The sequence below is a fragment of the Rhinopithecus roxellana genome, chromosome 12 (genome assembly GCF_007565055.1).
Source record: "Rhinopithecus roxellana isolate Shanxi Qingling chromosome 12, ASM756505v1, whole genome shotgun sequence".
Lineage (NCBI taxonomy): Eukaryota > Metazoa > Chordata > Mammalia > Primates > Cercopithecidae > Rhinopithecus > Rhinopithecus roxellana.
In genome coordinates, this window is record NC_044560.1 from 17,110,398 (window position 1) to 17,136,520 (window position 26,123).

A 26,123-nucleotide genomic window follows, 5' to 3' on the forward strand; every position below is an offset into this window, starting at 1 on the left:
GGATGAGACACAAGAATCACTTGAACTCAGGAAGTGGAGGTTGCAATGAGCCAAAATCGCACCACTGCACTCCAGCCTAGGTGACAGAGCAAGACTCTTGTCTCAAAAAAAATTTGGCCGGGCGCGGTGGCTCAAGCCTGTAATCCCAGCACTTTGGGAGGCCGAGATGGGTGGATCGCGAGGTCAGGAGATCGAGACCATCCTGGCTAACACGGCGAAACCCCGTCTCTACTAAAAAATACAAAAAACTAGCCGGGCGAGTTGGCGGGTGCCTGTAGTCCCAGCTACTTGGGAGGCTGAGGCAGGAGAATGGCGTAAACCCGGGAGGCGGAGCTTGCAGTGAGCTGAGATCCGGCCACTGCACTCCAGCCTGGGCGACAGAGCGAGACTCCGTCTCAAAAAAAAAAAAAAAAAAAAAAAAAAAAAAAAAAAAAAAAAAAAAAAAAAAAAAAAAAAAAAAATTTAAAAAAATAAAGAAAGAAAATGCTGATTTCCATTCATATAAAACAATAAACATAAAAGACAAGTAATTTGGGTTAAGTTTTAAGCTTCTATCATAGGTTCACTCTACTAGGGTTTTCACCAAAATCTCAATGACCAGCATTAACCACAGTGACTTTTCTCAGGTGAACAATGTAACTGACATTATCAGTACCGTTCTCAAACTCCTTGTCCTCACTTATCATAAACACACTTAGACATGGTTCCTACTGCAGCTGCACACACCATATGGGTTCACCATCAGGTAGACCTAACTGACTACCTGTCCCATTAACAACAAAGTCCCCCAGAGGGAAAATTAGTAAGAAAACTTCCACTGAGAACAGGGCAGGAGAACAAATGGAATACAAACTTAAGTGCTCTCTGGTCAAAATCAGAGAATTTTCTTCCCTTTCCCTAAGGGTACTCTGCTTAGAAGACAATCTAGAAGAGAGTAAGTTCAGTTACAGCTATTGCTGCAACCTCAGCTTTAAGATGAAGAACCTAGGACAAAGAAGAGTTAAAGTAATTTGTCCACAACAGCAAAACTAATGGAAGATAATCAAAAGGACAACTTGGATCTCCCAATTCTTCATCCAGTGCTTCTTCCTCAGGGTCAGCAGCTAAACAAGGGTTCAAATTTCCTAACTACAGCTAGGTGTGTGGTAGCTCACACCTGTAATCCCAGCACTTTGGGAGGCTGAAGTGGGTGGATCACCTGAGGTCAGGAGTTTGAGACTAGCCTGGCCAACATGGTGAAACCCCCTCTCTACTAAAAATACAAAAATTAGCCAGGTGTGATGGTGTGTGCCTGTAATCCCAGCTATGCAGGAGGCTGAGGCAGGAGAATCACTCGAACTCGGGAGGCAGAGGTTGCAGTGAGCTGAGATCACGCCACTGCACTCCAGCCTGGGTGACAGAGTGAGACTCCATCTCAAAAAATAAATTTAAAAAAATTAAAAAAACAAAAACAAAAACAAATTTCCTAACTCCCCAGAGTAACTTTATTTTCTACAGTACTCTTTGCTTCAGGGGAACTAAAGGACTCTTAAGGGCTTACTTTCTTAAACGTAACAACTAAATGAAATAGGTTTTTTAACTTTACAGATGGTATTTTCTTTCAACCAATATTCACCTTCTTTTCTACTGTGGCTTAACCCATCCTTTTTTTTCTAAGAGGAAGTGCCAAAACATGACAATACACAGGGTAACTGACTCTGTAAATGGTTTTAATCATTCTTGTGGGAAAATAATTTTGAATAGTTTCCAGATGCTGTTATTGGTACATATCCTAGGCAGGCCTGCAATAAAACAGACTGAACATAGGTGATTTAAGGTGGGAAATAAAATAAAGAATCGATTTAATATTTTAAGTTTATCTTCCCCAGCAAGTCCATTTTTAGTTCAGTTTTCTTCTGGCCCTGGTCCTGGCATACAATCCTCTTTTTCACCTATTGATCTTTAATTCTGTCCTACCCTCTCCATGACTTCTTTTTTTTTTGGAGACAAGTATCACTCTTGTTGCCCGGGCTGGAGCGCAATGGTGCAATCTCGGCTCACTGCGACCTCTGCCTCCTGGGTTCAAGAATTCTCCTGCCTCAGTTTCCCAAGTAGCTGGGATTACAGGCATGTGCCACCAAGCCCGGCTAATTTTGTTTTTTTTTTAAGTAGAGATGGGTTTCACCATGTTGGTCAGGCTGGTCTTGAACTGCTGACCTCAGCTGATCCACCGGACTCAGCCTCCCAAAGTACTGGGATTACAGGCATGAGCCACCATGCCCGGCCACTTCTCCATAACTTAATAATGGTGGGAGGTACAACTCAGTCATATCTTATCTCTGTATAAACGGGGAAAAATGTACTCTGATTGACAAGGTGGTTTTAGAAATTTAACAATTTTCAAACCACTTAATGAATTGTACTGGAGGTAAAATGGTAAACCTTAAAAACAACTGGCCATAGACTCTTATTATATTCCTGCTAGAAAGTTTAATGTCTTGATTAGCATTGATATAACTCTGAGTTTTTAACAAGTACTTTACTAAAAGCACAAATTTCTCTGAGCAATAGTTGGTTTCTATTATAGAGGATCTTGGTCTGCTGACCCAGAAAGTTCATAGGGCTTAATAACACTTTTTTTCTCCAACTAAGCCAAACTATTTCTAACATGTGCCACTCATTCATTCAGCAAACCCATTAAGTATATCAGGGTCAACTATGTGCCTAGAAACAGTTTCAGCCACTTAAGGATAAAATAGTAAGACAAAGTCCTGGCCCTCAAGGAGTTTAAATTCTAGTGAGGGAAGTTAGTCAATAATTAAGTAATTTTTTTAGGCCCTTATAACCACCATAGAACCCAAGACAAACTCACCTAAAAATGTACACAACCACTGCCTACCCTACCCCATATACAGCTATGACTAAAAAGCCAGGCACTTTTTTAAAAATACAGATCGTGTGTGTGTGTGTGTGTGTGTGTGCGCACGCGCAAAAATAATATTCAATTGCAGGTTTAAAAACAAAAGTAGCAACAATGAACTATGCAACAAAAACAACAAATTTAGATAATCAAGTAAAACTCAAGTGGTGGCTCTTATTACTATATATTTAAAGGCTGCTAGGTCTCCAAATGCTAATGGCATGGTCAACTGTTTTTGGACAGCCATCACTCCTGTTTTGACAATGGAGCTGCAAAAACTTGAAAGACAACACTTTTGAGAACCAGGCCCCATTAAATATCCACTTAATATAGACAATATACAGATATAGCTTTGAACAGAATACCACAGTTACAGAATGGTAAGTGGCACAGCTGCACTAAGTGACAGTGCTACAAAGTTAAAAGGTTAATTCAAGCATTAATGGCACATAAAAGTTTGTGCAAGATTTAATTTTTACCCACCTCTCTAATTTTAGATCATGTCACTCTACCTCTTTTGCTCACACTGGCTTTCTTTGAGTTACTTAAAACCAGACAAGCTCTTTATCATTTGAGGACTTTTGCAATATTGTTCTCTCTGCCTAGACTGTTCTCTCCACCCCCCTTGCCCTCCTAGCATGATGGCTCCTCAGCATGACTCACTCCCTCAAAGAGGGTCTCTTTGACCTCTCTATTAAAACCAAGACCTTTTCTGTTTTCTTAATCACAGCAATCAATTTTTTTTCAGAGCACTGTTCAAAATCTGTTATGTATTTACTTGCTTGTTTTCTCCTCCCACTCCACTAGTCTGTAAGCTCCAACAAGACAGAATCCTGCTGTCTTATGATCTCCAGCATCTAGTGAAGCACCTGGCATATAGCAGGTGATGGTCAATAAATATTTGTGGGATTCATATACATCAATCTTGTGTGCACTAAGCATGAAGGGCAAAATCATTCTTCTCTCTCTTTTTTTTTTTAGACGCACTCTCACTCTATCACCCCGGCTGGAGTGCAGTAGTATGATCTTGGCTCACTGCAACCTCTGCCTCCTGGGTTCAGGCGATTCTCATGCCTCAGCCTCCCTGAGTAGCTGGGATTACAGGTGCCTGCCACTACTCCCAGCTAATTTTTGTATTTTTAGTAGAAACGGGGTTTCACCATGTTGGTCAGGCTGGTCTGAAACTCCTGACCTCAAGTGATTCACCCACCTCAGCCTCCCCAAGTGCTGGGATTACAGGCATGAGCCATCACGCCCAGCCTAAAATCATTATTTTCTGCTAAAGGTTGACAGGTGGGTTCCTAAAACTTACTCTCAGTATGTGACTAATATAAATGACAATTCCTGATCCAGTAGAAGCCGTACACATTGTGGTTAAAACTGATTGCCTAAGTGGGTCATTCGTTCACTTAATCCTTTATCAAATATTTATTGAGTGCCTTCTATTTGCAAGCACTGCTCCCCACAAGGAGCTTAGTAAATCAACATAATAAAAATCTTCTAATAAAAGATTATTACTATTTTTTGAGACTGGAGTCTGGCTCTGTCACCCAGGCTGGAGTGCAGTGGCACGATCTCGGCTCACTGCAAGCTCTGCCTCCCAGGTTCATGCCATTCTTCTGCCTCAGCCTCCTGAGTAGCTGGGACTACAGGCGCCCGCCACCATGCCCGGCTAATTTTTTGTATTTTCAGTAGAGATGGGGTTTCACTATGTTAGCCAGGATGGTCTCGATCTCCTGACCTTGTGATCCACCTGCCTTGGCCTCCCAAAGTGCTGGGATAACAGGCGTGAGCCACCGCACCTGGCCTAAAAGATTCTTATTGCTGGAGGGGAGATTTACAGATCAACAAGGGACTGGGTATAGAATTATCTATGTAATAATGGATCAGAGCTCAAGAAATCAGTAAGAACTCATGTTTAACTTAACACAGATACAGATTACGACATACAGAAATATTTATAGATATGTGTATTTACATAGGTTAGTATATCCACATATATTTCTTTGCTCTGTCAGCTGAGAAAGCCTAAAATAAATGTCACTGACACCCTAGCAGCAATTAACATCCCTCAAGCTCAGATCTTTTCTTTGAGACAGGGTCTCACTCTGTTACCCAGGCTGGAGTTCAGTGGCAGAATCACAGCTCACTGCGGCCTCGACCTCTTAAGGCTCAGGCAATCCTCCCACCTCAGCCTCCCAAGTAGCTGGGACTACAGCATGTACCACCATACTTGGCTAATTTTCATATTTTTTTGTAGAGATGGGGTTTTGCCATGTTGCCCAGGCTGGAAGCCCAGATCTTGGTTTTGAATACCATTCTTTCCAATAAAAGGAACCAGGACTCCTTAAAAAAAAATGGTTGATAATAGGACTTGAATAGGTAATATACAAGATGAGCCTGGAGCATCTTGTAATGCCAGGAAGTAAGGAAGTGCTGGGGGAAAAAAAAAAACAAAACCAACCAAAAACTAAAAAAAATGGGAGTATGTCAAAAGGCATAGGAGCCAACTGAAAGAGCTCCCAGTGGCCAAACTGGAACAAAATAAATAAAGTAGTATTGGATTATAACCCAAAGTATAAATTAAATATCTATGAGTCCATAAACAAATGACTGAAAAAATTAACAAATTGGGGAGAAGAGACAAATCTGGGCAGAAGAATTCCAAATACATTATGTAGATATTCTACCCTAAAGAAGGGGCAGCATGATTCCTTAACTGTGGGCTGTACATAGTGACTTCTATCTAAAGAATACAGTACAGAAAGGGAGGAAAGAATAACTTTATGGAGAAAACTGACAAATACTACTTCAACTAGATAATCAAGGTCAATATCAAGAGTCATGAATAACGATGATAGTATGGAACCTTACCTTTGGGACCTTCCTCCTTAAAATCCATAACCCCATCATAATCATGAGAAAAAATCAGACAAATTCTAAGAGTGGGTCATCTTAAAATATACCTGGACTCCTCAAAACTGTCAAGGTCATTAAAAGCAAGGAAAAGTCTGAGAAACTACAAAGCCTAAGGAGACGTGATAACTAAATGTAATGTAGTATCCTGGATGGGATCCTGGAACAGAACAAGGACATCATATAAAAACACAGGAAATCCAAATAAACAACGGACTTAGTTAATAATAATATACTAATACTGGTTCATTAATTATAACAAGTTTAATATACTAACATAAGATGTTAATAATGGGAAACTGTGCAGGAGGAGGCATATATGGGAACTCTCTGTACTATCTGCTCAATTTTTCTGTAAATCTAAAATTATTAATACAAAATAAAGTCTAGGCCAGCCACGGTGGCTCAAACCTGTAATCCCAGCAGTTTGGGAAGCCGAGGCGGGTGGATCACTTGAGGTCAGGAGTTTGAGACCAGCCTGGCCGACATGGTGAAACCCCGTCTCGACTAAACATACAAAAATTAGTCGGGCATGGTGGCATGTGCCTGTAATCCCAGCTACTCGGGAGGCTGAGGCAGAAGATACGCTTAAACTCGGGAGGTGGAGGTTGCAGTAAGCTGAGATCACTCCACTGCACTCCAGCCTGGGTGACAGAGCAAGACTCTGTCTCAATAAATAAATAAATAAATAAATAAATAAATAAATAAATAAAACCTATTAATAAAATTAAAAAAAATCTCCTGGTCAAAGATAGATTATTGTGTGTTACCAATGATACTAGAGTACAAAGACATTCATTAAAAGATTGAATTAGGGCCAGGCACAGTGGCTCATGCCTGTAATCCCAGCACTTTGGGAGGCTGAGGTGGGCAGATTACGAAGTCAGGAGATCGAGACCATCCTGGCTAACACCGTGAAACCCCATCTTTACTAAAATTACAAAAAATTAGCCGGGCGTGGTGGCGGGCGCCTGTGGTCCCAGCTACTCAGGAGGCTGAGGCAGGAGAATGGTGTGAACCCAGGAGGTGGAGCTTGCAGTGAGCTGAGATGGCGCCACTGCACTCCAGCCTGGGTGAGAGCGAGACTCCGTCTCAAAAAAAAAAAAAAAAAAAAAAAGATTGAATTAGGCAGGGCGCAGTGGCTCATGCCTGTAATCCCAGCACTTTGAGAGGCTGAAGAAGGCAGATACTTGAGGTCAGAAGTTCGAGACCAGACTGGTCAATATGATGAAACCCTGTATCTACTAAAAATACAAAAATTAGCTGGGCGTGGTGGTGGGTGCCTATAATCCCAGCTACTCGGGAGGCTGAGGCACAAGAATTCCTTGAACCCAGGAGGCAGAGGTTGTAGTGAGCCGAGATCACGCCACTGCACTCCAGCCTGGGCAATAGAGCAAGACTCAATCTCAAAAAATATATATAATTAAAATTAATTTTGAAATTTCTGAAATTAATTTTGCCACTTGAATATTATTTAACCAATTAAAACATCTCAGCTGAAGAAAATGACCAAAGATAAGGCCACATAGTCAACAGATACTCTAGGAAAAGGATGATACTACAGTCAGATCTACTCATTTAAAACATTTTTATGAGCAAACAAAGGCAGTTCTTCTCATTATGGTACCACTGAAGTACAAACTAAAGAAAAGGTTCTGATTAGAGTTAATTAAGCCAGAAGCAGATTAGGTTTTTGAGATAATTTCCCTAACTCCTCCACGGAGGATGGGCTGCTGTCAATTGAAGAATGCTTGGGGTGTAAACTTAAAAAAATTGGGCAGTTATGCAGGGGGAAAGAAACAGCCCTGGATAGCTAACATTCATTATCCATGCTAAAAGAGAAGGGAAAAGTAGGAGCAAGGAGAGTAATACTGATAGTGGTGAACTTAAGTAATTTAATACCAATAATACACATGTTTCATTTCAGCCAACTGTTTTTCTAATAATTTTTTCATCAGAATAAATGGCAAAAATTGATAACTTAATGGTTAACTTCTGCCTTAATTGCTACCCTGTGCTAATTAACCAGAAAATGGGCCAATAGATTAACCAGAAAAACGGAGGATAAGTGAATTTAGATATTTGTTAGTATAGGTTCTCAATTATGGGAGAGTTGATATTGATACCATGACCTCAATACTGAAAAGCATAAATATTATACTCATGCTCTGGGGTCAGAATGCCCAGCTAATGTCCTGCCTTCTTAATTACTTGCTAATTTTGGGACTATGGATAAGCTACTTAGCTTTTCTGTGCCTCAGGTTCCCCCTCTGTAAAATGAGGTTTGGATTGTTGTGAGGATTACATGAGCACTATCTATCCACGGCTTAGAAAAACGTCAAGAGTATAGTAAGCACTTCATAAATACCTGCAATTGTCATTTATAGCAAAATGAAGGAAATCAGGTTAGCCAATCCAAAGGAAAAAATGTTCTAATAGATAACAAATAAGAACAGTGGTTAGTGAAGTTTAAGGGATATTTTCACGACTCTCAATTTTTAAAATTTCCATTTATTTTTTCGAGACAGAGGCTCACTCTTGTTGCTCAGGCTGGAGTACAATGGTGCAATCGCGGCTCACTGCAACCTCCGCCTCGTGGGTTCAAGTGATTCTCCTACCTGGGCCTCCTGAGTAGCTAGGATTACAGGCATGCGCCACCACGCCAGGCTAATTTTGTATTTTTAGTACAGATTGGGTTTCTCCATGTTGGTCAGGCTGGTCTCCAACTCCTGACCTCAGGTGATCCGCCCGCCACAGCCTCCCAAAGTGCTGGGATTACAGGCTGAGCCATCGTGCCTGGCCTCATGACTGTTTTAAAGCAGTGGGTCCTAACAGACCCCAAAGAGGTGATTCCTCTTGTTTTACGAGGGAGAAATAAGCATAGCTACCACGTTCCTCAAATTCTAGACATAACTACAGAGGAATGGTGGTTTTACATTTTGGTAGAGCATTAAGAGAACCCTTGGTCTTCTTTCACAACCTAGGTGTAAGTTATCAGAGATATACCTGTTTAGAAGAGACATTGGCAACTAGACTTACCTGTGGTTGAACCCAAAAGGCCTATCAACATAGAGAAATACGAGGCCAAGTGTGGTGGCTCATATCTATAATCTCAACACTTTGGGAAGCTGGGGTAGGAGGATTGCCTGATCCCAGGAGTTCAAGACCAGCCTGGGCAACACAGTGAGATCCCACCTCTAAAAAAAAAAGGTAGAAAAAAATAGCTGGGTGTGGTGGTGCGCACCTGCAGTCCCAGCTACTGGAGAGGATGAGGTGACAGGATCACTTTAGCCCGGGAGGTGAAGGCTGCAGTGAGCCATGATTGCTCCACTGCATTCCAGCTGGGCAACTGAGTGAGACTCTGTCACAAAACAAAACAAAAAACTATAGAGAAATACGCTATAAAAATGAAAGGGAGTGGTGGAGAAGACAGGCAAAGTCATTCTCTCCAGTTTCTCCCTCCTGGTTTGTTCCCATCTTAGAAAGAAAGAAGGGGGAGAGGACGAGGGGAGAAAAAAAAAAAAAGAGGAGGAAACAAGTGAAGAAAAGAGGAGACTTGGTAAACAACAGGAGGTAAAGGTAGCTCAGAGGAAGGTCTCAGAACATAGAGACCAGTTCTGTTTCCACTGGACCAAGGAGAAGTAGTTTTCAAACATTTCTGAAAACAGTTAAAACTGAAAAACAAAATCTAATTAATCTACATTAAAACTTTTTTTATCACCAACGCTTACACATTAAGAGTACCTCAGATAGGTTTTTGAGGTCCTATACTAATCCCTCTACTGTCCATTTTATAAGAAATAAAATTTAAGGCCGGGCGCAGTGGCTCAAGCCTGTAATCCCAGCACTTTGGGAGGCCGAGACGGGCGGATCACGAGGTCAGGAGATTGAGACCATCCTGGCTAACACGGTGAAACCCCGTCTCTACTAAAAATACAAAAAACTAGCCTGGCGTGGTGGCGGGCGCCTATAGTCCCAGCTACTCGGGAGGCTGAGGCAGGAGAATGGCGTAAACCCGGGAGGCGGAGCTTGCAGTGAGCTGAGATCTGGCCACTGCACTCCAGCCTGGGTGACAGAGCGAGACTCCGTCTCAAAAAAAAAAAAAAAAAAAAAAAAGAAATAAAATTTAAAAGCTAGGAAATATCATGAGAAAAGAGGCAGATGAGAAGCCAGGTACAAGGATACTAGTCCCAGTCTAGAGCAATGACAAATTGCCTGCACTGGATTTGGAAGAATAGACAATGAATTCCACAGTGCCTTTTGAGTTTTTTGTCTTCTTTTCTAATAGTCCTGTCATAATTCTAACTCTGTTACAGGAAGAACTTGGAAGGTAAAGATGTTTAGAGCTTAAGCTTTAATACTATGCTTTTTATCCTGAAAGAGAAATAAGAATGAACTTCCTGAGCAAGAGAAATGCTCTCATCAAGTAGTAAACGGGGTATAAGTGTGACAAAGACACAGCAGAAAAGCAGCACACACCTCACATACCGCTATGACAATTCATACAGGTCAGCAAAATTCCAACCCATGGAGTCTTCTGCTCATTTATAGGACAAAACATCAGTGAAAATAGACTAGAACAAAATCAAGGGGTTTTCTGGACACCAACATGCAAAAGGGAAGGCTTCAATCTATTAAGCAGCTCACATTCAAAGGCTAAACTACTTATAAACCACACTCCTAAGCTGTGGTTTGCCTAACACAAAAAGCATGCACAAATCCAAGTATCACCACCTTTCTATTTTAGAAGACAGAGCTCCTGTATTATCCAATTTATTTGTTTGGAGATACAGGTAGATTAAAAGCAAGAAACAATAATAATAATTTAAAAACACACACACAACCATGCCTATTTACCTTGAATGGGATAAGAATAATGTGCTGGGCTTGGCTGGCTTGTGGTTAACCCTGTAGTGCAGGTAAGAACACTGTGTTGACTTGGAGATGGAGTCTGAATTAAACCACTTTCAGGTTTCATACCTGGCCACAATGCACCTGAATCAGATAAATTGGACCAATTACAAACAATACACTGGGACTGAGGAGCATGGTTATGCTTTCAAATATCAGCCAGTAGGTTTAAAATCTAAATCTTAAAAATAAATTTGCTTGTAAGAGAAAATTATTGAATCTCCCACTTGTAATACACCACAAGCAAATAACACTTTCAAAGAATTAGGGGATAAGGGCAAAGAAACAAAAAGCTTGCCACAAATCCCAATATGTATATAAATTCATTTCAATGATTGGGGGAAACTGACCAGGCAGGATTCAGAAAAAAGAGTTATTCACACCCAACTGGAGTATCTGTTATAAAGACTGCCTGATGTCCATGTACAGTGATAAATAATTTATCCAAACTGTCAAGGTAGGAGACATTCCATATAAGTTTCAAATCCACTTACCCATTAAACAAGGACCAAATTTTTCTAAAATATATTAAGTATTTCTCTGCCTTCTTAAGCTGGTTATTTTGTCCCTTTTGTTTCTTCTGATTAGGAAAGACATACCTGCTTATTTTGTAAATTAAAAGCATTACAGAAATACATAATTTAGAAAAAAATACAGTCATATATAACCCCATCATCCAGACTTAACCACTATTAACAGTTTGTAGAAGAGTCACCCAGATGATTTCTTCTTCCTTTTCTTTTTTTTTTAAATAAGATAGGGTTTTGCTCTGTTGCCCAGGCTGGTCTTGAACTCCAGGCCTCACACGATCCTTTTGCCCCAGCCTCCTTTAGTGCTGGGATTATAGGCATGAGCCACTACACTCAGTACAGATTTCTTCTATGTATTCACTAATCTTCTTTTTTAACAAAAATGGGATTGTGGTTTTTTGTTGTTGTTGCTGTTGTTAAGAGACAGGGTCTTCCTCTGTCACCTAGGCTCAAACAATCCTCTTGCCTCAGCCACAGGAGTAGCTGAGACTATGGGCGTGTGCCAGCTTACTTGGCTAATTTTTTGTAGAGGTGGGTCTTGCCACGTTGCCCAGGCCAGTCTTGAACTCCTGGCCTCAAGCAATCCTCCACCTTGGCTTTTTAAAGTGTTGGGATTATAAGTGTGAGCCACACTGCCAGCCAACGACTGTTTTATACCCAGTATACATAATTTGCTTTTCTACATAATACCTCAAGATTCATCTTTCCAAGTCAGAACATATAAATCTATCTCATACTGACAAACATCATAGCTGTTCATTTTTACTTTCTTTTTATCATAATGCTCCTGAGTGACAATCTTTCTAAAATATATTTATATCCTTTCCTTCCTTCTTAGCAGGGAGGAAATAGCACACATACCTTTAGATTTTCTCAGTTACTGTTTCAAAAATAAAAACTCTGCTGTGCTATATATATTACAGAGATACCGCAGAGGCTATTGTGATGTGTAAAGACAATTGTTTAGTACTAAACAGAACTTAATTATAGTTCTGATTTTTAGGTTCTAATTTCACTGTTTTTTCTCTGTGGTCTGTCGCTTCTTGACTTCCTTGGCTATATCTGCCTTTTAATTTGCAATAAACTAGGCAACCATAAACAAAGCTTTGCATCTGCATGACAGCCCAAGGATATTCTTGATGAGCGAAACACTCTTAAGTGCATGGTTTTGGTGATAATTTTGGCCACACAAAAGCCTACTTTTTTTAAAAAAAATCTTTTTTTTTTTTTTTTTTTTTTTTTTTTTTTTTTTGAGATGGAGTTTCACTTTTTTTGCCCAGGCTAGACTGCAGTGGCATGATGATCTCAGCTTACTGCAATCTCGTCCTCCCGGGTTCAAGCAACTCTCCTGCCTCAGCCTCCCTAGTATCTGGGATTACAGGTATGCACCACCATGCCCAGCTAATTTTGTATTTTTAGTAAACATGGGGTTTCACTATGTTGGTCAGGCTGGTCTCGAACTGCTGACCTCAGGTAATCCACTCACCTCGGCCTCCCAAAGTGTTGGGATTACAGGCATGAGCCACCACGCCAGGCCCAAAAAATCTTAATGCCTGGTTGTTCGCTGTGTTCTGAATAGCTATGGTTACTGGGTTAGTGTAGTTGAAGCTGATAATTAGGTCTAAGAAGGTTCACTAACCAAACACATTCCATGTATGACATCAGTACTAAGGTTAGCCATGACTTCAAACTCAACATTAACTCATATCATTTATTTGCTCCTACTCTGATAAACTAGGAGTGATTGAATTTATAGCCAATGAACAGATATATGCAATCAAAAATATAATACTTTGAAAATGAGAACCTCTGTTTCACCAGGGCACTGAGATACTTCAGTGCAACTCAGATTTGTCCAATTTATTGACAAGTACATTTAGGAATAGTAAAGAGAAATGTGAAAATCTTAAAAAGACCAATAGTGGGATATGATAATCACTTTTTAAGTTTTTTGAGACAGGGTCTTGCTCTATTGCCCAGGCTATAGGACAGTGGTACAATCACAGCTCACTGCAGCCTCAACCTGCTGGGATCAAGGGATCCTCCTGCCTCAAACCCCTGAATAGCTGGGACCACACGCACACAACGCCTGGCTATTTTTTGTATTTTTGCAGAGACGAGATTTTGTCATATTGCCTAGGCTGGTTTCAAACTCCTGGCCTTAAATGATCCTCCTGACTTGACCTCCCAAAGTGCTGGGATTATAGGCATGAGTCACTGCGCCTGGCTTTGCCCCAAACTCTTAATGCATAAAAAGAAAATGTAATTTTTTTCTCATCTATTAATCACATGAAATAACTTATTTTAAGAGACTGAGGAATACTGACATTGGTAGCATGAATTAGAAGCATTTGCCCTATCATAATTCATGATCATTTAAATATGTCCTGTCCAGATTAGCCATAATTAAGATTCTTGCTATGTTTGATTTTCAACAATAAAAATATTTGGGAATATCATTTTTTAAACATTTATGATGTAAAATGTGAGTATCAGTGATATGATTCCTGCTGGTTGTGTATCACAATTTTTGGTAAACAAATTGCTATTTCAATGTCACAATAACTTTCAGATTTATTGTCATCACTGTGATTTCTTTTTCCAAATAGGTTTTGACCCTAAGGGGTTAGATTTATAAACATATTTTTATACTATATGAAAATAATACCTTATTATTAACAATAGTATCAACTGAGAATGTTTTGATAGTCTCCCTCTTATAAGATCAAAAATTAGAACACAAATGTCCAAATAAGTATGAGATAGCTAGTTGTGAATATCTTTGGCCAGAAACACAAAGTAGATGTTTAACATATAATTATTTTATGAGGAATAAAAGACAATATGGACAGTGCCTCCAGCATCACTGTAGACCTGGCTCTTCAGACATGCAAATCATCTTCCTCTAAAAGCACCCCTACCAGAATTCCAGATAATAGGCAGCATCATGACCCAGTGGTTTGACTCCACAGAACTACTGCTCATAGCAAACAAGGAAACCAAACCCTAATTACCTGACTCCCAGTCCACTGCTCTATGCCAACAACTACCAACTTTCTTAAGTACTTTTAAGTATCAAGAGCCTGCTGCAGAGAAACTGTCAGGTTAACAATGGGAAAGCAAGTCTGTCTCTGAGTGCTTTCCCGCTGCCCCCAGAGTGGGGTCTTATCACAAACTCTACCCAAGTTTCTCAGCACAAGTACTTCACTATTGATTACTCACTATCCAAACTAATCTCATCAGTTCAATTTATAGTAACGCATATAGTGATCTTTAGAGATTAGTCTGGTGAGGAACTAAAGTATACACCAATGCTAGAAAAAGCACATGAAAGGACATTTTGGCTTGCTGATTCAGTAGCTCATTTGGATAAGCTATTATAAATAGTAAGTAATTTAATGTAAGTACTTTTCCTGATTATAAACAAAGTATATGTATATATTTTTGAAACATCTGTAGGAAAAACAGCCACTTTTTTTTGCTTCCAATTACTCTTTAGGCACAATTTTTTTTCTTTTTTTTTTTAGAGGCAGGGTCTCACTATATTGTCCACACCAGAGTGCAGTGGCTATTCACAGGCATGATCCCACCACTGATCAGCACTGGAGTTTTAACCTGCTGCTTCTAACCTGGGCCAGTTCACCCTTCCTTAGGCAACCTGGCGGTCCCCCACTCCCAGGAGGTCACCACACTGGTGCTGAACTTAGTGCAGATACCCAATCAGCATAGTGTACTGTAGCCCAGAACTGCTGGGCTCAAGCGATCCTCCTACCTCAGTCTCCCAAGTAGCTGGAACTATAGGCATGCACTACCATACCTGGGTATGCACATATTTTTTAAAATACTAAACTGGTATTACAACATTGTGTTTTTGTTATTATACACTGCTTTTTTCAATTAATAATATACTGTTTTCTCAAGACCCTAAATATTTTTTAAGAATATGATTTATAATGGCTATGCAGTAGTCATATACAATTTAACACATACCTTAATATTCAATTTTTAGGTTTTCAATTTTTTCACATTATAAATAATGCTTCAATGAATATGTTGGTCAGCACATTTTTGTGGGTATCTCTAACTAGTTCCATAGGATACATTCCCAGAAGTGAAATTACTGAGGGAAATGAACATCCTTAAGGCTCTTAATGCATATCACCCACTCCTCCAACTCACATTAAAGTTCTTTTAAAAGAAATCAGAACAGTTGGCACCTAAAGGCATATTTTTTGAATCCCACTAACATTAAACAAGTACCCTTTTCCTTACACATACTCCTTCAGATTCCTAGAAGTTAAACTTCTAATCTCCTTTCTGCCACCCCACCCCATTTGTATACAGCTCTGGAAAGAATATGATCAGTATTTCTTTACTTTAAAAGATTACTCATCATATAGTCTTCTTAGATTTCTTCTAATCTCTTCTCCTTTCTTCAAGAGGAGGAAGCTTTTTAATTTCAAACTCAACTCTGAGACCATCTTTTTGATACAGACCTAAAGTTATGAGCATTTCTGGAATGAAACAAACCGGGGTTCAATTATAATCCCAGGCATTTACTAATTGTATGAACTTTGGGCACATGATTTAACTCTCAGTTTCTCCCCTATAAAAAGGGATAAAGCTAGCACTTACAAATCTTAGGACGGTTCTGAGGATTAAATGAGACAATACTATAAAGTGTGAAATACTTATTCTTAGCACACAGCTTGTTATAGTAAATAATAGAGATAAGGTAATATTATTATAATGAATTTTTCTGAAGCCCTATTTGCATCTGAAATAAAACAAATTAGCTAATATGAAAACAGGCAGCACTAAGATGACACGACGTACCAAAATCTTAATTTCGAAAAAAAGAAATCAAGTGTTTTCTCCTACTTAATTTAACACATTACCAAGAAAAGCCACATGATAAAACACAAGAAAACATCTTTTCAAAATACAGTCACTTTTAAAAGTTTTACAAACCTCTCTTATAATTTCTCTGGTAAATTGTGAGAATATGCGATCTCTATCATTCACATTACCCCAACCAAAATCTCTCTCCAGTAAGTCTCATACATTACTTAAAGTCAAATTTAAGCTAATGATTATCTCTCTCTGAATTACTGATAGAAGAAATTATGAAACACAAGTCTTCCTTGCCGTCAAATATTAAACAAAACCAGATTATTAAAGGAGCCTGTTATTAACAATATTACCAACATACAATATAAACATGTATCCTTCAAGGTTTTAACAGAGATCTATTTACTTTACAGAATTTTTTTCTTTTTTAATGTATTATTATTATTATCATTACTATTATTTTTTTTTTGAGACAGTCTTGCTCTGTCACCCAGGCTGGAGTGCAGTGGCGCCATCTCGGCTCACCACAACCTCTGTCTCCCAGGTTCGAGTGATTCTCATGCCTCAGCTTCCTGAGTAGCTGGAATTACGGGTGCCTACCACCATGCCTGGCTAATTTTTTAAATATTTTTAATAGAGACAGGGTTTCACCATGTTGGCCAGGCTAGTCTTGAACTCCTGGTCTCAAGTGACCTGTCCAAAGCGGGCTGGGCATGGTGGCTCAGGCCTGTAATCCCAGCATTTTGGTAGGCCGAGCTGGGCAGATCACTTGAGGCCAGGAGTTCGAGACCAGTTGGCCAACATGGTGAAACCTTGTCTCTACTAAAATACAAAAATTAGGCAGGCTTGGTGGTGCACAGAGCAAGACTCTGTCTCGAAATAATAATAATTTAAGGGAAATACAGTGATCATTTAAAAAATTAATTATATCTAGGATCCATATGCACACAGAATTATCTTAGGTATTCCATAAATCAGTGCTCAGAGATATAATAGGAGTTGTATTTAATATTGAACAGCAGGAATGATCAACTGTTGTAAACAGCTTGGGCTTGCTAGTAATTCAAATCAAAACAGAAGATTTTAAAAACTATGTGAAAATAATTATAATTGCTAGCCTATTATTAGTCAACTGTTGAAAAATCAGCTTTAAATAACCAAAAAGAAATCAACACAAACATATTCACAGAAGGGTCTCCTTTCAAAAGGTCCATTCAGTGTTGGCTGGTTAATCATATCATAAATACAAGATCTGAGTATGCTGGCTGGTACTAACAGGCATGGAAATATGGATGTACAAATGAGGAAACAAGAGAATTTGTTTTCCATCTCACATGAAGTTATCAACCCCACTATTATTAAACATAACTCCCAATTCTTGTTTCTAGCAGTTACCAGGAGCCAAAGAATTCTAACAAGCCTAAAAGTAAGAAGGCTGACAATATCATAAAAGAGTAGCCAAGCGGCTCAGGAGAAACAGGAATGTGGAAACTAGAAGCAGGTACATTAATACATCCAGAATCTGTGTGGTGATCTGTCTGGAAAACTTTTCTAATTCATAGCTTGATTAAATAAAGTCTACAGAAATATAATTTTGTTACATATTACATATTTTTAAATAATACAGTACTCTTTTAATTTTCTGACACCCATTTCAGGAAAGCAGGGAAGGAGCAATGAAGCACACTGCATTTACACACACAGAAAAATAAGCACAGGTATTAAGCACCCAAAGAACCTTAAAGGGACGTCTGATAAATCATTTTAATTTATAGTTCATGTCCAAGACACCTAAAACCAATGAAAATAACTCCCTAGGCATATAAGGTTATAAGAAAATTGGGGATTTCTGGCATTCTAAAATGACTTTTCGGTTCAGCAGAACAATATCTGATGAGTTTTAGGTGGGGTTAGGGGAGAAAGGAGAGGGAGAAATTGGCCAAAAAAAAAAAAAAAAAAAAAAACACACAAAAACAAACAAACAAACAAAAAACCCCACAGAGCAAACTATGATACATATTCAGACTACCTGGTTTTAGCAAGAAATTGGCCACCTCGAAATATATTTATTATGCTTTCCTAATGATAGTACCATATTATATTGTATATAAAGTAAGTTAAATCAATAGCAAATCCTCAAAGAATTTACCAAACACTTAAAGATTCCAAGCTTCAGGGTCAAGACTTAGAACATACAAAATAGCTAAATGAGTACTAAAAAACTACGATTTTTTTATTATATACATCAAACATACTGTTGCAAAGTTGCATACCCAACCACATATGTAACTAAGTGCTCTGTAAAGAATGATGCATGGCTGATCAAAGTTTCTGGGGAATAAAATCAACATTCTTAGAAATTGTTTACAATAGAGTGCCTTACCAAAAGGAGGTAGTCCATACGTTTGGGTTGCCTGAGGGTAGACAGCATAGGGTTGAGTCTGCTGTAGTGTCTGGTATTGAGTCTGCCCAGGGTAAGCAGTTTCCGAAACAGGAACTGAGAGAATATGTGCATAAGGTCTAGAAAATTTCAAGAAAACAAAAACTTTTGTGTGATTTACTTTAGTAATGAAAAATAGGTAAAATAGCTACCACCACTAACGGCAAAGAATCTGCAACAAGGAGACTAATCTTCCACATAAAATGGCTCTTTTTAAAAATTTTTTATTTTTGAGACAGTCTTGCTCTGTTGCCCAGGCTGGAGTGCAGTGGCATGATCTCGGCTAATTGTAGCCTCCGCCTCCCCAGTTCAAGCAATTCTTCTGTCTCAGCCTCCCAAGTACCTGGGATTGATTACAGGCACTTACCGCCACATCTGGATAATTTTTGTATTTTTAGTAGAGATGGGGTTTCATCCTTATAGGCCAGGCTGGTCTCGAACTCTTGACCTCAAGTGATCCACCCGCCTCGGCCTCCCAAGGTGCTGGGATTACAGGAGTGAGCCACTGTGCCCGGCCTAAAATGGCTCTTATGATCAGAAAGTAGAAGCCTTTCCTCCTTTCCAGGTTCTACTATCATCAACCCAAGGAATAATTTTATGAAAAATTTAAGTTTCAAACATCCCTCCAAGTTCCAATTATCCTACAAATATTTCTAGTGTGCTACAATCATGGCCCTATGTGAGACACAAGGATGGATTAAACTTGTTCATGCCATTAGCCTACATCTAGAATAAAATCCTAATATAATAGAAAACTAGATAGAACAAGATTGGCAATTGGTTCTCATTCTCCACTCTGCCCCTTGAACCAAACTAAAGTTCTGAGAGGGAAAGTAAGACTGGAAAAGAGGGTGAGGCTGGTGGAGAAAAGGCAAGCAAACACACCAAAAAAACGGAAGTAGAGATGGGTTCCAATATCCTTAAATCAAGCCTACAAAACAGAACCCAGGTAAGTAACAAAGTCTGGGAAGTTCCAGACAGGACTCAATCTCCTCAATGATATTTAAGTCAGGGCATACTGCCACAAGTTGGTGCCACCATATCAGCAATAGCTAGAGATTTCAGCAGTGAAACTCCTGGGACTTTACAGTAGCTAGCAGATATAACCATTTCATCCATGATATTGCACTGATACCAATTATTTCATGTGGTGAGTTACACTGTATATATAACATAAAAAAGAAAATGCTATTTGTACCATGTAAGCATAATAAAATATGGCGGGGGTGGCAGGGGGTGTTTTAAAGGGGAAACATTTTTTTCACCTTTGGAGGAAGAGGAAAATGAAGAAAGGCCATAAAGAATAGCTGAGTAGATAAGAGGTACAGAATTGGGAAAGAAAGGGTGTTCTAGGGTAAGAAAAAAGTCCTGCCAGGGAACAGAGGAAGGAAAGCAAGGGCTTCAGCCTGCAAAGAGCATAGATAACTGAGGGAAGTATATTAAGAGAAGTAGTGAGAGAAAGGAAGCAAAGACCTTGAATGCTAGGCTAAAAGGCAAATCTGAAACTGAGAGCCACTGAAATTATTGAGCAAAGAGTGACAAGATCAGAGCTGTTCTTTAATAAAGATTATTTTGACAATGCTTTGTAAAATTGTTTAGAAAGGGAGGAGAAACTGGTAATGGAGATCCAGCTAAAAAAATAGTTCAGATAAGTAATAAAGAGGTCTGAATTAAGATAGATGGTATAGCTAATAAGGTATTCTGAATATAGCAGGTATGCAAATACTTTCTGAATGAATAAATGAATTTGGAATCTGCAACATATCCACTCTTAGATTCTTTAGAATCAGTAGATTCTAAAAAACTGAATTTAAAAATGTCTATTCTTCTTAGCCAGATCTGAGTCCAGGAAATAGCTCAGGTTAGAGTTGTTACTCAGGTCTCATGGGAATGATTTAAATCTTAGTGACCTTAAATGGATTAATCTCCAGATATGGTAAAGACCATAACGTCCTTTTTCATGCAGAGTCTTTGTAGCCCAAAGCTCAAATGTGTTTTCACATTTAGTATCTAATTTCTTCATAATAATCTCAGAGAATAGGTTCAGTCATTTCACAGGAGAAAGTCACATGAAAATGATTAGCCCAAGCACAACATTAGTGTTAATACCAGATTAAAATTAGAAGAACTCATTGGGTTGACTTTTTATTTTTTAACTAATGCAAAATTCAAAAGGTAAAAATGGATATAACCAGGGAAAAGAAAGACAGTTCCTTTTTATAACAGCCCCATAAAGTATCTCTTGCTTTTTTGTTACCAGTTTCGTTATGTATCCAGCAGCTGTAAGCACATAAGAATATATCCTGGCTTAATAAATGCACTTGTATATGTCTTTGTATGCATAGGTCCACTCTTTATTATGCACAATAGGTAGCTTGGTATACACACTGTTCTGCACCTACCCACCTTGGAGATGAGTAACTTGGCTGATATTAATGCTGATATTACCCCATGAAGGCCCAAAACATAACCTCTTAGTGACTTTCCCACCAAACCTAACTTCAAGCCCAGTTCTACTCTGAGGACATTCCTCAATCAAGAAACTGAACACAGGCCAGGCGTGGTGGCTCATGCCTGTAATCCCAGCACTTTGGTAGGTAGGCAGATCACCTGAGATCAGCCGTTTGAAAACAGCCTGGCCAACATGGTGAAACCCCATCTCTACTAAAAAATACAAAAATTAGCTGGGCATGGTGGCATGCTGATAGTTCCAGCTATTCAGGAGGCTGAGGCAGGAGAATCACTTGAACCCGGGAGGTGGAGGTTGCAGTAAGCCAAGATGGTGCCACTGCACTCCAGCCTGGATGACAAAGCCAGACTCTGTCTTCAAAAAAAGAAAAAAAAAAAAAAAACTGAACACAGATTGGACTGGGAAATCCAGTCTTGTTTTTATTAATCTGTATGTCATATGTCAAGGTACAGGACAGAGAGAATGACCAGAGGTCAATCAATGATATGGTTAATCACTAACACTATTTTGCATGTTCAGTGCCTACTCATTTTAGAGTAAGCTTCTGTGTAAAATGATCCATTACAGGCAACTATCTACTTTTTAAAAGGATACTACATAGACTATATTTAGAGGGAATTAAAAATTGGAATGATGATAGAATAAGAGATATAAAAATAATTTAAATATCTATTATTTTAGAGGAAAAATAATATTAAATTTTGCAATGAATCTACAGAAAAAGCAAATGCATTTTGGAAACAATTATTCAACTTACTTTGCAGAATACATCTGTGAGGTATAATCATTGGATGAGCGAGGGATGTAATCGGTGCATGTCATAACTGAAAGAAAGATAGTATCACCAGGTTAAAAAGTTAGAACATTTCGAAAATGGAATGGGAAAACTGCACATCTCACTGTATAGTCTTTCAAACTAATTAATAGAATACAGCTTGGACACCAGATAGAAAGACTATGTGGTAGAAAATATCTCACTTTTTTGTTTATACACCTGTTATAGACTTCCAGAGGCAGTAAAAAAAGAAGGGTGGGGTATGGAAAAGAGCTGAAGGCTGGTAGAGATCTCTACCTTTACCCATTACTGATCTAAAATAATAGATGAAGCAACCTCCTAAGCTCTCAGCTATGCTGATAGGCAAACTTAAAAAGCAAGCTCTGTGTCTAGAAAACCACATTATTCTACTTCAGCTTGTTCTTTGAGTGCTTACTATATTGAGTAAAAGCCTTAAGAATGACTTTCAGGAAAAGATTTAGGGGAAGCATCCAATCTTATTTTAAAACCACTGCTACTGCTATGCATAATCAACAGCAGAGTAGATGCAAGTATATTTCTATACTACTATTTTTTCTGTTTTGTAGTGAAGGCTTTGATTTTGGCAAACCAGAGACAGATGTGAGGAACTGCTGTGATGCTCTGACAGACTCTCACAGACTTTTTCAGCTATTGTCCTCTTGACCCCCATGACTTCATCTGGAATAGCTGCTATGAAGGCTTGACTCTCATGATTACTACTTCTGGTATGAACACTGTAAATATCTGATTAAAAACAAACCAATTAACTTTATGTCTAATTAGGTTCCCTGGACGAGCGCCTGATCCAAAAAGAGAACCCTGGTCAAAAGCAGATGAGGGGCCAATTCAAGTGCTCAAGAGTAAGACAAATCAACACCTGTGAGTTTATTACAGAAGAGCTTGTCCAATGCTATTGTTTGAGGTATTTAAAAATAATTATTGGAGATCACATTAATCTCTAATCACTTTGACAAAAATGAAGGAAATGTCAATTAGATCTAAAGTTCTGACAATCCATTGCAAAGAATGTAAGGTAAGTTTATTTGAATTCTACACAATGGTTCTTCCTCAGTTGACACATACATTAAAAAACCCAAATCCTTATCTTCCTCCCATTTAATTTAATTCTGGAAGGGATCAACAACATCCTAGGAGACTGAGGTCAATTTTCACTTCTCTAGAGAATGAATGAGCCTTGATCTTGGCAGTACTTGGGAACCACAAAACAATTATAAAGAGTCAAGGTATAATATCCTATTATACTATAGGAGAATCAAATAAGTAATATGCTGGCTTGGACTAGAATAGCAACAGTGGGGATGAGGCAAAGACTTCGAAATATATTCTGAAGGTAAAACGAACAGGACATTCTGATGGATTTGATGTAGAGAATGAGGAAAATGGAGAATACAAGATGATTCCTAGGTTTTTAGTTTGAGCAACTAGAGGGAGAGTGATATCACTTCCTAAGATGTGCAAGTTTGGGAGAAGAGTGTATGTCATAGGGGCTAAAGGAATTGAAAGTTCTTTTTTTGAACATCTTAGGTATGATTTTCCTTCCAGTAAAGATGTCAAACAGGCAGTTTGATACACAAATGAAATCACGGAAGAAGTCAGACTGGATATCAATATGGAATTCATTAACCATGTATAAGATATTTAAAGTAATGTAATGGGAGAATCCAGAAAGAGGAAAGATGGTAGCCTAGAACTAAGGCCTGAGGCCCACCAAAGAAGGCTGAGGCCCATCAAAGGAGAAAGGTGGGAGGAAAAGTAAAGAGAGGGAGAATGTGAGGAGAAATGTATTCTAGAATTTGCAACATGAAAACAACTAATGGCCTTGACGACAGCAGTTTCATTGGAAGAGTGATGACAGAAGCTAAATTTGAGAAGCTGGAAAAGTGAATAGGAGGTGAAAAAGCAAGTGAGGGCAACTCTTTCAGAAATGCTGATATGTCACTTACGTGTCCATAACTAGTAGGAGATGTGGAGCCAAGGGTGGGGGTGCAGGGGGAGCAGTGTTTATGTTTTAAAATGGTAAGATGTTTCTTTACTGACAGGAAGGATAAAAAGAGAAGACCGTGATGACACACAAGTGGTGGCAGGAAAACTACAGTACCCAAGTCCTTGGGTAAGGTAAAAATAGATAGTATATGGAACACAAATAAAAGGCTCTACATCTGACAGGTGCAAGTATACTGCTTACATCCTGACAAGAAGGAAACGGCTGGGTGTGGTGGCTCATGCCTGTAATCCCAGCACTTTGGGAGGCTGAGGCTGGCAGATCACTTGAGGTCAGGAGTTTGAGACAAGCCTGGCCAACATGGTGAAACCCTGTCTCTACTAAAAATACAAAAATTAGCCGGGCGTGATAGCACGTGCCAGTAATTCCAGCTACTCGGAAGGCTGAGTCAGGAGAATAGCTTGAACCTGGGAGGCAGAGGTTGCAGTGAGCCGAGATCTCACCATTGCATTCCAGCCTTGGTGACAAGAGCGAAACTCCATCTCAAAAATATACAAACAAATAAATAACAACAACAACAAAAAAATACAAAAAGTAGCTGGGCATGGTGGCATGCACCTGTAATCCCAGCTACTTGGGAGGCTGAGACAGGAGAATCACTCGAACCCGGGAGGCGGAGGTTCTAGTGAGTCGAGATTGTGCCACTGCACTCCAACCTGGGCAAGAAAGCAAGACTCCATCTCAAAAAACATAAAAAAAATAAAATAGAGAACAGAATGAATAGGACAACAGTCTAAAGTAAAAACACAAAGGTAGGGGAAGGTATAGATGTAGCCTTCAAATGAACCAAAGTTTTTATTTATTTTGTTTTATTTTTTGTAGTGAGGAGGTCTCACTTTGTTGCCCAGGCTGATCTCAAACTCCTGGCCTCAGGTGATCCTCCTGCCTCAGACTCCCAAAGTGTTGGGATTACAGACAAGAGCCACCATGCCCAGCTGAACCAAAGTATTTGAAGGAAAAAAGAAAATTATTTAGAAGGAGCAAGAATATTCAACTTACTTCCTGACCCGGAAGTAAGTAAAGTATAAGATTTTAGGGAACAGGTCTTTTTCTTGGGGATGTGTGGGATATTCAAGAAATTAGAGGAGACGTTTTATTGATTAGAGTGGTTTTCCACAATATGGAGTTTTCCATATGGACCAGAATCACCTGGCTAACCTGTCAAAACTGCAGATTCCCTATCCACATCAGATCTACTGAATGATAATCTTCGGAGGTGAAACTAGAATTCTACATTACAAACAAGTATTCCAGATGATTCTTATGTAGACTAAAAGTCTGAGAACCACCAGAACAGAATCACCTTTGAGGAAATACTATATAGAACTCAAGATACACCTTTTAAAAAAAGTTACACCTTTTTAAAAAATGTACATGGGAAGTATATATGGTTAAGTATAACTTGTCTCTGATTTTCTGTAAGACATTATTACATTTAGAACACCCAATCTCAAAACGAAAATAAAATCACGGAGCGTGACTCCTTGGGTAAATGGATTCCATGTGATCTTTTCTCAGTTGCTCTGTCAATAAAGCTTAAAGGAGGGCTCAAGGATAAATACCCACAAAAACAAGGATGGGAGAGCCTTCTGGATATTTTGGGACAAACAAGGCAATTATGAAAAACCAATTCTATAAGAAAAGCATTACTAGTTATAGGAATATCTGTTCAATCATGCACAGAATACAGTACTTACTTTCCTCTGATATGGGAAGGTTTGAAGTAAGGCTTGATGTTTCAGGCTTCTGATCACTGACATCTGGATTGCTTACTTGACTGGGAGAACCAAAACGAACACATTAGCCCCTGATTGATTTGCTGCATTGCTAAAAGTGATGAGATCAAACCTACTTCCTCCTAGGCTATACAAGTAAAAGGCAAAGTAAATCTTCATGATATCCTTATTGTTGATTTTTAACAACTTGAAGAGAGTTCGGGCCAGGGCTAGTACACTCAGCATTCTACAGTTCTTTCTTTCTTTTTTTTTTTTTTTTTTTTTTTGAGATGGAGTCTCACTCTGTCACCCAGGCTCAAGTGCAGTGGCGCAATCTTGGCTCACTGCCAACCTCTGCCTCCTGGGTTCAAGCGATTCTCCTGCCTCAGCCTCCTAAGTAGCTGGGATTACAGGTGCATGCCACCATGCCCAGCAAATTTTTGTATTTTTAGTAGAGACAGGGTTTCACCATGTTGGTCAGGCTGGTCTTGAACTCCTGACCTTGTGATCCGCCCACCTCAGCCTCCCAAAGTGCTGGGATTACAGGCGTGAGCCACCACACCCGACCTACT

At 39.1% G+C, this 26,123-nt stretch overlaps 1 protein-coding gene across 5 annotated transcripts in view; it reads right to left on the minus strand.

Annotated features, from left to right (window-relative positions):
• EYA3 (EYA transcriptional coactivator and phosphatase 3) overlaps nucleotides 1-26,123 on the minus strand; it is a 123,485-nt gene that overhangs the window by 48,456 nt on the left and 48,906 nt on the right. For 3 of the 5 annotated variants that reach the window (XM_010380357.2, XM_010380356.2, XM_010380359.2), the window contains 4 exons: nucleotides 25,534-25,613; nucleotides 21,775-21,841; nucleotides 18,491-18,627; nucleotides 10,673-10,810 (listed from right to left, as the gene is read on the minus strand). In XM_010380357.2, coding sequence (XP_010378659.1) covers nucleotides 10,673-10,810; nucleotides 18,491-18,627; nucleotides 21,775-21,841; nucleotides 25,534-25,613 — 422 coding nt within the window. The remainder of the gene's footprint in view (nucleotides 1-10,672; nucleotides 10,811-18,490; nucleotides 18,628-21,774; nucleotides 21,842-25,533; nucleotides 25,614-26,123) is intronic. The other 2 variants (XM_010380361.2, XM_010380360.2) reach the window with 1 other exon arrangement.